The sequence below is a fragment of the Glandiceps talaboti genome, chromosome 2, assembly GCF_964340395.1.
Source record: "Glandiceps talaboti chromosome 2, keGlaTala1.1, whole genome shotgun sequence".
Classification (NCBI taxonomy): Eukaryota; Metazoa; Hemichordata; class Enteropneusta; family Spengelidae; genus Glandiceps; species Glandiceps talaboti.
In genome coordinates, this window is record NC_135550.1 from 17354491 (window position 1) to 17368985 (window position 14495).

The 14495-nt window shown below is 34.5% G+C and overlaps 1 protein-coding gene across 1 annotated transcript; it reads right to left on the reverse strand.

The window, feature by feature from the left end:
- Nucleotides 1-917: 917 nt before the first annotated feature.
- LOC144451738 (uncharacterized) lies at nt 918-12926 on the reverse strand. The gene is made up of 12 exons (XM_078142645.1): nt 12864-12926; nt 11820-11913; nt 11124-11236; nt 10705-10744; nt 9343-9505; nt 8813-8940; nt 7768-7835; nt 6663-6824; nt 6089-6125; nt 5410-5491; nt 4359-4514; nt 918-3351 (listed from the first exon to the last, which is right to left on the reverse strand). Exons 1-12 carry the CDS (start codon nt 12924-12926, stop codon nt 3291-3293), a joined length of 1167 nt encoding a protein of 388 aa, XP_077998771.1. The 3' UTR covers nt 918-3290.
- Nucleotides 12927-14495: the final 1569 nt, after the last annotated feature.

Below are 14495 nucleotides of genomic sequence, written 5' to 3' on the forward strand. Positions count from 1 at the left end.
GTTCCCAATAGTAATTATGAAAAGTTTAAAAAAATTATGAGTGTTTTAATTTAGATAAGAGGAGAAGAATGTCTTTAAGTCAATAAAGAGTGAATTATATACAGCTGAAAGAGAGAAAATAGCCAGGGAAAGAAGGAAAAATGTTTTATATCACACCAAAAATAATTTTTATTTTAACACAAACATTAATTATTCAATCAACCAATCATTCAAATAATCAATCAATCAATTAATTAATAAAACGATTGATCAATTACATGCTTGCTGTCCCCTGTGGAATATAAATGAAGAATTTGTCATATCGGGACAAGTCCCGCGATTTTCAATGATACTGTTATTTTATAAGACTAGTGTGGTTGTAGTTGTACTTGTTATTCCAAGATTTCGAGCGTATCAAAATGACCAAAATATCTTGTCCGAATAAATGTCTACCGATTTACATGTACTGGCTTCATATGCTGTGACAGGTGATTTGTTATGTGTTTTTACCTCAGCTCTCAAAATTACCTGTCGATTATTTTAGCAGCCTTTTTCATATCACGGCTATAAACTTATAAGCTGTGGAGTCGAAAGCCATCTTACAATCTAGTCACGTGCATTCTAATCGTTCATAAAATCGATCGCGAAGACACTCGTACTTTTTCTCTCATTTTTATTAATAATTCCTTCAAAAGAAATTTACAGTGACCACCAAAAAATATAAGAATCTATCTATTCATCCATTTCTGAATTTTTTAAAACGCCTTTTTGTGTGACATAAAGTGATATAGAATACTTGAAAACAACATGGCTTTGTACTTTGATGTGTGCATGCTTCACCATACTATCCCAAACGGAGGACGCCCGAAGGAGAGGGGGGATATTACATCGGGTTCTGTCCGTCCATCTATCTGTGTGTGTGTGTGTGTGTGTGTGTGTGTGTGTGTGTGTGTGTGAATGCGTCCGTCCGTCCGTTTCCATCCGTATCTCTAACATGCATGGGCCAAATTCATTCAAACTTGGTACAAAGGTCACATATCATACTGGGCATATGTACATTCTTTAGTTTCACTAATTTCTAAATTTTGAACGAATAGTGGCCATGTTTGTCATAGGAAATAACTTCTTGCAAAGAGCTACGGGACTAGGATACATAGAGATATAGCTCGTGTCTACTACCCCCCCCCCCCATACCATCAATTTTGAACTTCACCATCAATTTCAAGGTCAAATACCAAAATCGAGCTATTTTTTGCATACAACAATATTAAAGAATGGCCAATTTGCTTAAAGTATTGTGGAAAAAGTAACAGAATATAGGACATACTTCCATATAAATAATTTTAGTGATGATATAACGTTTAACAAAATGGTGACCATATTTATTGTTAAAATCAACTATCTGCAATATATCTCATGATATATAATACATGGAGACATCATTCAGGTGTCTACCCCCATAATATCATATAGTTTTCTGGTACTATTATTAAATCTGACCTTTGTTGTGGTCAATCCCTTTCTGGTGTATTACATGCATTGTAGTAATTTGAATATGGCTGATTTCATGAAAATCATATACATACATATCATTGGATGCATGAATAATCTTGAAGCTCATACAATATCTGACTGGAGGACGACCATATTTTTCTCAAGAACTATGGTTGGGGGAGCTATGTCTTAGAAGAAGACTTGTTTATTTTGATACTGATGAGGGAAACAGAGTGGCTCATTCCATAGCAATTATTTACTTTGAATAAGAAGACCTATCTCATCTAGTTAAGGTGTTGCTGCTCATTTAGGTAATTAGGTAATTTGCCATAATTTATCAACATCGTCAAAGTCATGCAGAAATTTTTCATGAACATTTTATTGCTGGAAATAATGAGGATTACTTTTCTCAAAGTGTTCTCGAATTTGTTCACTGACAGCAATAAATGAAGAACATACTGAAACGAGCAAAAACTGCCTAAAAACAAATAGTGACATACATAGTTTGTAATGTATTCTCTTCATATCTTTCATTGTCAAGTGTGATACGACACTGGTAATCCAGCCTGTGGTTTACTAAGATAGACACAAACTAAATCTATTGTTCTTCAATGTGATAGATTACACAAGTGGGTGATAGCCGGTTCCTCTGTTGTGTAATTCTAATCACCCTGTGAGCAACCTAGTTTAAACATTGGAAGTCACAAAACAGCACTGCAAGTTCATGGAACTCTAAATAAACTAGTTTTAAGAGACTATAATTAAACCAACGTCCATTCAATAGCTTATCACTGTTGTATCAATGTGTTGCGACAATAGTTTTAGTTTGTATCTATCTTAGAAAACCGAAGGCTCAATGACTTGAGTAATAAGATTCCATAACCTGTCAGTGATCAGACTCAACTAACAATGGATCCCCCCCCCCCCCAAATAGTGAGTTTTGACAGGGAAATACTGAAACAAGTGCGTAATAATTTTTCAATACAAAACAAAACTTTGCATGGGGAGTAGGACAAATATGGTGATATTTTTTATAGATGTTACCGTACAGGTAACTTCAAAGTAAATATACAAGCTAATTTGTTGGTAATTCTTTCAAATTAGTACAGATGTATCTCTCCATCGAAAATGACAAACAATGTGGTACTGATAGTCAGCATAGGACTCATTGTTGATTCAAAGTGTCATTATTGGAAAATTGTGATGAATATAAAGGCATGCAATTTTTCAATGATCAAGAATCATAAAGTTGTACCATGACAAATGAGACAAGATAAGAAAGGGGGTAAAATATGATGGTAAATATGAAATAGATTTAGTCAGTATATTAGTGCATTACATGCTAAATCATTGAGTTTAATTGTGAATAAATACCATTCATTATTTTGTACTAGTGTCTAAGTTTGAAATCTTATAACATGTAAAGTCACTTTTGTGAAATATATACATACTATAATATTAGTAAAACTTCTTGTCTTTTCTTGTATAAGATTTCTTCCCTGTTACTTCTATTATCTAATTCTACTTTTGCTAAGTTGTGAATTTTAAGCAAAATTTTTGCTACAAATTTCATAATATAATAAGTTTGCCTTACATTCTGTACAAGGTGATGGTAACAGAGTTGTTTGATGGTAAATACAATGTACAAACTTAGCTGAAAAAGTTCAAGTGAAGGGTCAATAGCTATGGGGGGGGGGGGGATTGTTAAGGGAAATATGAGATTTCATGATACTTGATCACTTAGTTCTGTGTGTGTACTTTTCATTAATGTGAGAACGCTTGTATATTATTTCTGAGTATAGTTATGAACATATCAATCATGTATAACTGTTAAGAAATTCGTTGAAAGGAGTCTTGTTTGCCTGTACTGTCGTAAACCTGAAAGACAAGAAAACCAAACAAAACCTTTATTTACTTGATCACAGATGATTTGTACTCTTTCACAATAAATGTAAGAAAGGTTGCCACCCACAATGTAAAAGACTATAAGTTACATTCATTCAGCCCTCACTGCTCACTGGCCTACTGTGAAAGGGGGGTTGGCCGATGTATGAGGACACCCTACCACAGCATACCTTACAGAGTGACTTTTATCCTGCTTGTGTAGTTCACCAATTTTTTGCATATAAAGAGAAATTGGCTGTTTATCAAACTTGTGGCAACTATTACTTGCTTACAACAAAATAATGAACAAAATATACAATTACTTATTTTTCCCAGATATGTATTTTATATTAGTCTTGTGTTTATTATGTTTGTGTCTCTATCATATGTATATAGTGAATGTTGTATGACAGTATTTGGGTGTATACATGTTGACCTCCTTGGTTAAATCAATCAATCAATCAATCAATCAATCAATCAATCAATCAATCAATCAATCAATCAATCAATCAATCAATTAATCAATACAAACATACATACAAATTTACCCAAGTGGAAACAAGTGATGAGGTTGGAAATGTCATTAACTAGGAATTTCAAAATCAATGTCAAATAATGAAAATCTATGAAAATCACAATAATTATAATAAGTAAATAATCAAAGCAACAAACAAATGTAAAAATGTGTTGTTCATGATCAATTACACATACAAGTGACAAATTTACATAATTTACATATATTTACATGATAATTACTCCATTTCAATGATCACAGATATCTAAATAGTAGTATGTAATGAGGGGTAGTGATGGACACAATATATCCTCGCTATCCCATATCCTAACATATCAGATTGTGATACTGTGAGAATGACTAGAAATTGTAAAGCCTGGATTTTTTTCATATATTACTGAAGGAATTGCTAGCAATTTTCAGACATAAATGAGACATGGTGAACAATACTGTGATAGCGCCCTCCCTAAAGAGTAGTAAAACTTACCTCAGTACAAGTTCCTGTAAAGTACTGAGTTTGGTTGTATCTTGAACATCTACACACTGCTTTCCTGTTTTTGTGTCTATGCTGACAGACATGAACACTTTCTGATAATCCCCAGATTTCAATCTTCTCTGCATTAACACATCTTTCTCTGTTAATCTAAGTTAGAAGACACAAAGGAATATCTCTGATATATAAAGGCTATGCTATGAAAACACTCCTGTGTATTCTTAACGATTTTTATGTTACATCTGTTTTAAATTATCAGCCACGATACGTACTGTTAATAAAACATTATCATCATCTTGCACCATGGTTGTTCATGCTGACCATTTGTGTTCTAGATAATCTAACTTCAGTTTAGACTGTAAGATATGTCGTAATGTTCCACTCTCACTGGCCTCCTGTTGACTGATGTGTGAGGGCGCCCCATCACAGCATACCTTACAGACTAACTTCAGCTTGAATATACCCTAACTGAATTCATAAACTACACTTGGTGAGTATTATACTTGTCATGCCACATACATACAGATGTTCAAGATACATGTTCAATAAAGACAGTATATTATCAATAAAGACACTGATTTGTGGTTTTAATGTTATCTTATTTCCCTTGTTTGTAAAGAAGTTGTACGATACAGAGGTGGTGAAAGTGACTTTTCATGTCTTACTGGAAATCAACTAAAGCAGCTAGGATGGCCTCAGTCTCATCATTGTTGACATGGACACTAAGACTATCAACTATTTGATATATAACACTATTCATTACATGCCCATGATACATATTCAATGCAGACACACAGAGACAGACAGACACAGACATAGACAGACAGACACACACACACACACAGACACACACACAGACACACACACAGACACACACACACACAGACACACATACACACACACACACACACACACACACACACACACACACACACACACACACACACACACACACACACACACACACACACACACCATCTAATTAAACCCTCCCAATTTTTTCAGGATTGCTAATATGTAAATAAAATATGACTAGTGAACTTACGCATTTGTTGGCACTTCTGTTAGACAGATGACACCATTGCTGTCCAGTACTGTTGGTTGTATACCTCTGATAGCAGTTGATACTGAAAGTATAGTCACATGATTAGGGATTTTTCAGCCACTGAATTAAGGTGCAACTCGGTGTTCTTGTGTCAGTAAACCTTCACAAATGTCCTACATGAGGCTCAGTAAATGCAATTCAGATGACGGTGTGGGATTTTAGAAGGCCAAGATTTTTTGGGGGGATTTTTAAAGAGCATGAAATGAGTATCCATCTTTATCTAACCCAATATTTATATTTTGTGTAATTCATAAAAAAGTTAACACCTATTTGCATATCTCCATATCTCCATTCACTTTCCTATTGGAGTCCATTATTATAAGAGAGGCAATTGTTCCATGTGCAGTTGCCATGGTCACTGTCATGGTTGCTAGGTTATCATTGAGGAATGTTTATCTTTGAGAACACCCTACACTTATTTTCATGTAGCCCAATCCGTCATGCTGCTGCCATGGTGACACCATGGCTGCTAGGTAATTAATTTAGTAATACAGAATACATAGTAATGCCAAGGTAAGGAGCAACGTAAAGTGCATCTTGTAGAAAATGTCATAGTCAACAAAGTCTACAGTATATTGCTATTTTCTATGAGTGGATATTAAAATACATAAAATCTTACCCTTTCTTGTGAGTCTCATGATGTCTTTAGCAAAAGTCTACGATAAAAAATTAGTACAAAATATATTTTTAAATCATTTATTTTTAAATCAAATGTTTAAAATATGAGACATATATTACCATAATAATTGATATAAAATAACTTAGGATAAGGGCAAAGTAATGGACAGTCACTTAACAATCTCCGTTTAAATATATTTATACCATGCACAAGCCAGGTTCAACAAAAAATATGAAATACTCTGGTCATTCTACGTCTTAACAATGTGCATCTATGTTACGACAACACATGTCTACATCATTGGCTCTACTGTGTTTGAAATATGAGTCAAAACGCTCAAAACTGTCATTACTTTCCCCTATTTGAAAAAAATAAATATTACTGGGCGATGGGTGATGGCGATATTATGCCCCAATATTTTTCTTCATTCAGCCGGAAAATACTCAAGACCTAAGGGTTGTCACTACGAGTCTAGCCTCGTAGTGACAAGGGCCCCTTAGGTCACTTGTATTTTCCCTGGCAGAAAGAAAAAAACATGGGGATTAATATCTAAATATATTCCATTCTTACTTACTTCAGTTGAAATAAATTTCATATTTTTGGACACAGACTGATACATCTCAAACCAATCTTCATGTGGTATTGATTGGATTTCTGTAAAATTATCTTGACAGAATCGTAAAGCTGTTATTCTCATTTCTAAATCATCATCACTTGGATCCATATGGAGGCCAGCCTGTCAAGGAAAGTTTGGATATTTTTACAAACAGTTCATAGTAAATAGGATACAAAAACCACAAATGTTTACAAGTTTGACTCCATTTGGACATGAAAGATAGGTTTAAGTATTTCACATGACATCTTAATATCAGGACAGAAAACATGTAAATAAATAAATAAATAAATAAATAAATAAATGAATGAATGAATGAATGAATGAATGAATGAATGAATGAATGAATGAATGAATGAATGAATGAATGAATGAATGAATAAATAAATAAATAAATAAAATAAATAAATAAATATATATAATATATATCACTGATCATGACAATTTATAACCTTCATTTTATGAAACTACAAATGTATATATACAACCTAACTATTTCTACAACTGGAAAAATGTGTGTGTTTCATTTACTCTACGACAGAACAATGTTTGTCTTATGATTTGAAGGTAAGAAGCCAAAAGGTATTGCTTTATGTTTGATAAAGAAATCAACAGTCACTCTATGTTCAAACTACAATGTGAGTTTCAACTCTAAGGCAATGTATAAGTCCTAAACTGATAAATTGAATTTTGGGTGTCATTAATGTTGTATTTTGTACATGACTACGTGTCAACTCAACATAAATCACATACCAAAATATCCAATATAAATATGTACAATGTTTGTTGTATGTACAACAACAAACTTTTTACACATTTTTTTTTAGCTTTTTGTAATGTATTGAGTAACAAACATAGACTTGGTCTATGTTGTTTCACATTGATTTTTCAAGTAGGAAGCCATGATAAAATTGTTTCATAAATTAAAATTTATAAAATAAATATCCAATCCTCATCCATATGACCATTTTAAGTCAGATTAAAGATTACAGTCACCCGAGTCAGAATAACTTGTCCAGTGTGACCCACCACCCCACCCCCGTGCCTGGTTATATGAATAAATTACCTCAAATGCTTTCAGAGCACCATTTATATCTTTCAAATGGAAGTACGCCATTCCTTTCCAGTAATGTCCTAAATAGAAAACAAATATATTTCAATGAATTCTCAAAAAATAACAGCTTTACACATTTATCAAATCAAAATTATCATTACCATAAGAATGAAATAATTGCATGCTTATTAAAAAATCCATATTTCTGTCTCAAAACCATTTATATCAATAGAGTGTTTGACAATTAAATATATTTAATGTTCTGTACAAATATCATTATTAGAATTATATCATTAACTGTTATTTTTAATTCTATGTTCTTAAGAAGCATCAGGATTTTCTGATCAGATTACAAACATGTTACATGTACTTAGAAGTCAAAATATGCCTAAGGGACAATTTTCCCTGAAAATAATAGTACTTCAATTCTCTACAAACTGGGTCTTTTGAATTAATGAAAGAAATTTGGGAGTTAATTATCTTGGTTTCAAGGAAATCATAATCTTTTATTTTCCCATTGTGTTAACACAGTATTTGGTGGCCATATTGGATTTGGTGGCCATATTGGATTCTAAAATGAGTAAATTTTGATATCATTTTCACCTCTATTTCAAACATTTGAATGGGCACTCCAGATTTTTTTATTGATTTTAACTGACAATTGGTTGGAGTATTCTTAAGCAAAGTAACAGTAAAAATTCAAAGAGTTCATTTTCGAGGCACAAACTACATTAAAAGCAGCGAGTCTGACAGGGTCATTTTGAGGTCTGACTAGCTGTTAGTATATAGAGCAAATGGGCTGGTCAAACATGTTTGTGACAATAGGAAAATGATATATCTCCCAGTGTTTCAACATAGACCCTACACAAGGGTAGGGTTTAAGATTTCACAACAGTGTGATGTCATCAAAGAAGAGTGTTTTTGCTGTTAGCGGTCGAATGAGAAGAGACATGAGTCTGAGTTTCTATTTTGATAATACACAACCTCTGCTGAGCAAATTTAACCACTGTTAGTTTTCAAAAAAGCTAATTTCTTGTTTATGTTATGATAAACTCACCTTTTTTCCATGTTGGATTTAGTTGTGTTGCCATTTTTGCTGCTTCTAAACATTGGCTGTGATGTTTGAGTTTGCTAAGAGCATTGGCCATATTGCCATATATAACAGCTTTAGATTCACCTTCAATACTAGCAAAAGAAGACATTCATTTACATAGATTAGCATATGGAACATTTACTCTGTGAAAAAGATATTACTGTACAAAACACTGAGTCTGTCAAGGATAACTTGGACACTGTTTTCAAGAACTTATTATTAGCTCACGCGTAGCGGCTCAATGACTAGTACGCATGTGCGTCCTATATACTATGCGACTTTTTTTTGGTGGTTTTACCCAAGGATGCAGGCGGCGCAATGACTACGCATGCACGTTCTATGTTATGCACATTCTCCACATGGAGGGCGCTATCTACAATATCAACGTGAGGCAGACCAGGCAGCCAGTCACAAGTGAGAATACCCTGTGCAATCTTATGGACTTTGCCTAGTTATGATATGATAAATGATTTGCTATCAAAGATGTCACTTACTTTAAAAGAACAGCTTTGTCATATGCATCTACTGCTTTTTGATACTCTCTCCGTTTAAAATGTTCGTTGCCCTGTGTTTTTAACTTTTTGGCTTCCTCGTCAGTCTTTTTTTTATCATCGGTTATCTTGTCTTCACATTTCTTTATCCACTTGTCAAACTTTGCTGCAAAGGAATAGAAAAACTGTAACTTTCAACACTTTTAAAATGTACAGTGCAAGCTGGGTTACCTTAGTGTTTCACTCCCGGGATGCAATGTTTGTTGCATGAAGACAGACACATGTCAACTCCAGAATAACAATAACAAAGAGTCATTTCAAAGACACCACATACACAGCAGGACACTTTGCATAATGACATTGAAAAATAAAACAATAAGTATTGCTATTCTGTTACAGTTCAGACAACTATAGAGAAGTTTACAGTGTACATGTAGTAGAAACAGGCTGTAGCAGAAACGATTACACATTGACATGAATTGATGATTTGCATACAATGGCTTCAACTGTTTACTTTCCTACTGACAAGCAACAAGATTACTACCTGTGTTTATATATAGACAATAGAGAGTTTATACACCACCTTTCTAATTGTTTATTTTGTAGCTGAAGTTGTCTGATTATGTATAAGAAATGTCATGTTTCATAAGTGAAATGTCACGCTAACTTCAATTTCCTTGTATATTATACAAAATGGTGACATGCTTTTTGTTATCTAATGGCTTCCTGTGTTGTCACTCAGTGGTTGCAGTCAATCACAAAAATGACTTCCTAATCACTACAAATATTTAAGTTGTGATCAGATTTTTAAATTTATAACAGCACTGTCAAGATACTGTTGCTGTTCACAAACCTAGCAAATTGAGACACGGTCACATGGAAACATTCCTATGGACCAAAGATTTTGTAAATTTTGTAAAAATGACTTTATTTTTAGCAATAATGTATAAGAACCTAGGAATTGAATTGCTGCTATGTTGGTTTTGTTTAAACCTTTCGGAAGACAACTTCACTTCACCTTTTAATTCCGATACTATAATATATTTAAATACTTTATCTTCATTTAATTATTTTGCAATGAGAAACCGATCTAGAATGGAATCTCCTCTATGAACTGAAGTACTTGTAATATTTGCTCTTCTGGCCCATGGCCTTACTGTTCTAAAATTGATTGACTGACTGTGTGGAAATACACCTCTTGTGCCCCCCCCCCCCCCCCCCCCCCAGAAATTCTCTGGCAATTACAAAATAGAAACAAACACACATATACTAGTATATACTGTGTGCTACTAATTGGTACATATTTATGTCAGTTTATGTATGTCACTTGTTCAATTGTTTCGCTAAAACAGTTCATGGTGGTACCTTGAGAGTCAGCCTCCAGTTTTCTTCCTTGTTGTAAAACCTGTTTCAAGAAATCACACACATTATACATGACTTAGTATATGTAAATAATTGTGTTCATATCACATACATTATACATGACTTAGTATATGTAAATAATTGTGTTCATATCGCATACATTATACATGACTTAGTATATGTAAATAATTGTGTTCATATCGCATACATTATACATGACTTACAAAATGTAGTGTATGTAAACAAAAGCTGTGACATCATTATGTTCAACTACTGCTATCAATGACAACCAAAGCCTTCACTGTAATCTCAATTGCATGTATTTCTACTTGATATGTGATCCAATACTATACACTATTAGTTGACTAAATGAAGAAATTTCATTCTATCATTCACAAATGGACAACAAAATGTATCATTACCTTTAGTGCATTCTCTGTTTCCTTCTTATCAAATAATGCTATACCTTTACGGAAGTATGCCATTGAGTTGGTTGTGTCTAGTTGAAGAGCTGTCTCTGCATCATTTAAGGCATCTAATACACATTAAGATACAATGAATACACATCAGATACTACTTAGATATAACATGCCAAATACTAATTCAGACATTTATAACATCTGAAATTTGTCTTTTGATTTCAATGTGTTGACCGGTATAGAAATGTCCCAAATATTTTTCTACAGTCAAATTAAAAGTGCTTGTGACATAGACACACATGACACTACCCCATTTTATAATTTTGTGATAACACATTCCCTTTATGATAGAGGGACTGTGGTAAAAAGATTTTGTTGGGGCTGGTATGTTGGTAGAATCTTCCCTTGGTAGATACAGGGCATATATCAAGTGTATAGAAATCCATGCAAATTTTAATAGTTCCATCCTCTGTTACTTAGGTTCCAAAATCTGAACAAAACACTCGTGGGTCACTTTAGGACTTGCCTTGGTTGATGGGAAGATCAATATCCTATAATTTGTTATCCTAGCTAGTAAGCTAAAGGCATCACATTTTTTTTTCTTTGTGATAAACCCTACATCTACTTACAGGATACTACCAGCTATGTCACTATGTATACTGTACATAGCAATGACCATGACATGGTTAGAAGACATACCTTGGTATTTTTTGAGTGCATGGAATGTTGCTGATCTCTGTAAATAATATTTGATATTCTTACAGTCTGTTTCAATGGCTTTGGTAAAGGCATCCTGTAGAGAGATGGAAACAATACATGTAAGTAATGACATTTCATGTCAAAATATATATACAGATATAACCCAGTGACTTGGCATTCATTATCTTGCTGCAGTTTCTGCCAAACAGTATACGTAGCCTGAGTGACAGTCCCTCTATCATGGGGTGATAGAGGGGTTGTGCCTGAGTAAATAAAAGATAGGCCTATATGCCATCATAAAGAGTGGGTATAATACTGTTATTGGGTAGAATAAATGTACTATGCATTTGTTAGTCCTGCTTGCAGACAGGGTAAGTCGGTGCCCGATTCTGACAATGCCCCTCTCATTTGTCAGAATTGAGTCCCATCCAGCAAAACTAGGGAGTTAGAATTAGTATGATTAGTGTGTTTTCATGACAACTACATGCAGAGGAACTGAATACAGTTTGCATATGCTGGTTATAAAAAAATCCACAATAATCCATTCTCCTATGAACGATAGGAATGTATGGTCCTACAAGGAATTCTTGTATTAAACAATGAAATTATATTGAATGATGTTGCTTACTACATGTAGCTGTACAATGATCTATTAATATATAAACAAATAGACGTTTCCATCACCGCATCGGCATCAGTCTGATCGTCAAAACAAACAACTCTCGTTTTCAATTAAACAAGTCATACAAACAATCAAACCTCGGGCAAGGGTACAGGTGTATTAAAATAATTTGTTAAACTAACTGAGGAAAGATGTGTGCATCCAAAAAAACCCACGAAAACACTAAGTTTGACAATGACAGCGGATATCATTTCACGGAATTGCGGAAACAAGTACATGTACATTTTTAACGAGCCCATAACCCACCCTCATCCCACACCCCTGGCCCCTTCCACGAACACACACGTTAAAATTACGATATTGAGTAGCGAGACAGATGCCTTGAGTAGGATCTTACATCTACAAATATTTGAATATCGTACCAAAGCCTCTTCGTACTTCTCATCAACGAACAACTCATTTCCGGTGACAAACGACTCCGCCATCTTCATCAGCTCATAAGTGAAATGTAGTGCGCCCTCATAAAAACAAAAGAATCATTTCTGTGTAGCACTAGAGGGCGCAAAACACCATGTCGGATATTCATGCGTAAATTACTAGTTTTGTCACTGAAAATGATCTTCTTGAGATTGACAGACGAAGACACAGTCTCTGTCATTCAAAAGAACAAAAAGCAGTGTGCTGTGTCAAATAGCCAAGTCTCTGGGATATGAGGTTTCCTGATATAACCCCATAATACCACCTGTCTTCTTCCTAAATCTACCAATTCAACGCACTGGACATTGGGATGGTAAGTAAAAAGTTGGCTTTAAATCTATCAATCCAAAGCACTGGACATTGGGATGGTAAGTAAAAAGTTGGCCTTAAATCTATCAATCCAAAGCACTGGACACTGGGACGGTAAGTAAACAGTTGATCTATCAATTCAACGCACTGGACATTGGGATGGTAAGTAAACAGTTGGCCTCAAATCTATCAATTCAAAGCACTGAACATTGAGATGGCAAGTAAAAAGTTGGCCTTAAATCTATCAATTCAAAGCACTGGACATTGGGATGGTAAGAAAACAGGTGATCTATAACACACTGGACATTGGGATGGCAAGTTAACAGTTGGCCTTAAATGAATCAATTCAACACACTGGACATTGGGATGGCAAGTTAACAGTTGGCCTTAAATGAATCAATTCAACACACTGGACATTGGGATGGCAAGTAAACAGTTGGCCTTAAATGAATCAATTCAACACACTGGACATTGGGATGGCAAGTAAACAGTTGGCCTTAAATGAATCAATTCAACACACTGGACATTGGGATGGCAAGTAAACAGTTGGCCTTAAATGAATCAATTCAACACACTGGACATTGGGATGGCAAGTAAACAGTTGGCCTTAAATGAATCAATTCAACACACTGGACATTGGGATGGCAAGTAAACAGTTGGCCTTAAATGAATCAATTCAACACACTGGACATTGGGATGGCAAGTAAACAGTTGGCCTTAAATGAATCAATTCAACACACTGGACATTGGGATGGCAAGTAAACAGTTGGCCTTAAATGAATCAATTCAACACACTGGACATTGGGATGGCAAGTAAACAGTTGGCCTTAAATGAATCAATTCAACACACTGGACATTGGGATGGCAAGTAAACAGTTGGCCTTAAATGAATCAATTCAACACACTGGACATTGGGATGGCAAGTAAACAGTTGGCCTTAAATGAATCAATTCAACACACTGGACATTGGGATGGCAAGTAAACAGTTGGCCTTAAATGAATCAATTCAACACACTGGACATTGGGATGGCAAGTTAACAGTTGGCCTTAAATGAATCAATTCAACACACTGGACATTGGGATGGCAAGTTAACAGTTGGCCTTAAATGAATCAATTCAACACACTGGACATTGGGATGGCAAGTAAACAGTTGGTCTTAAATGAATCAATTCAACACACTGGACATTGGGATGGCAAGTTAACAGTTGGCCCTGAATCTACCAATCAAAAACACTGGGCACAATCACACAGAACAAAAATAAACTTA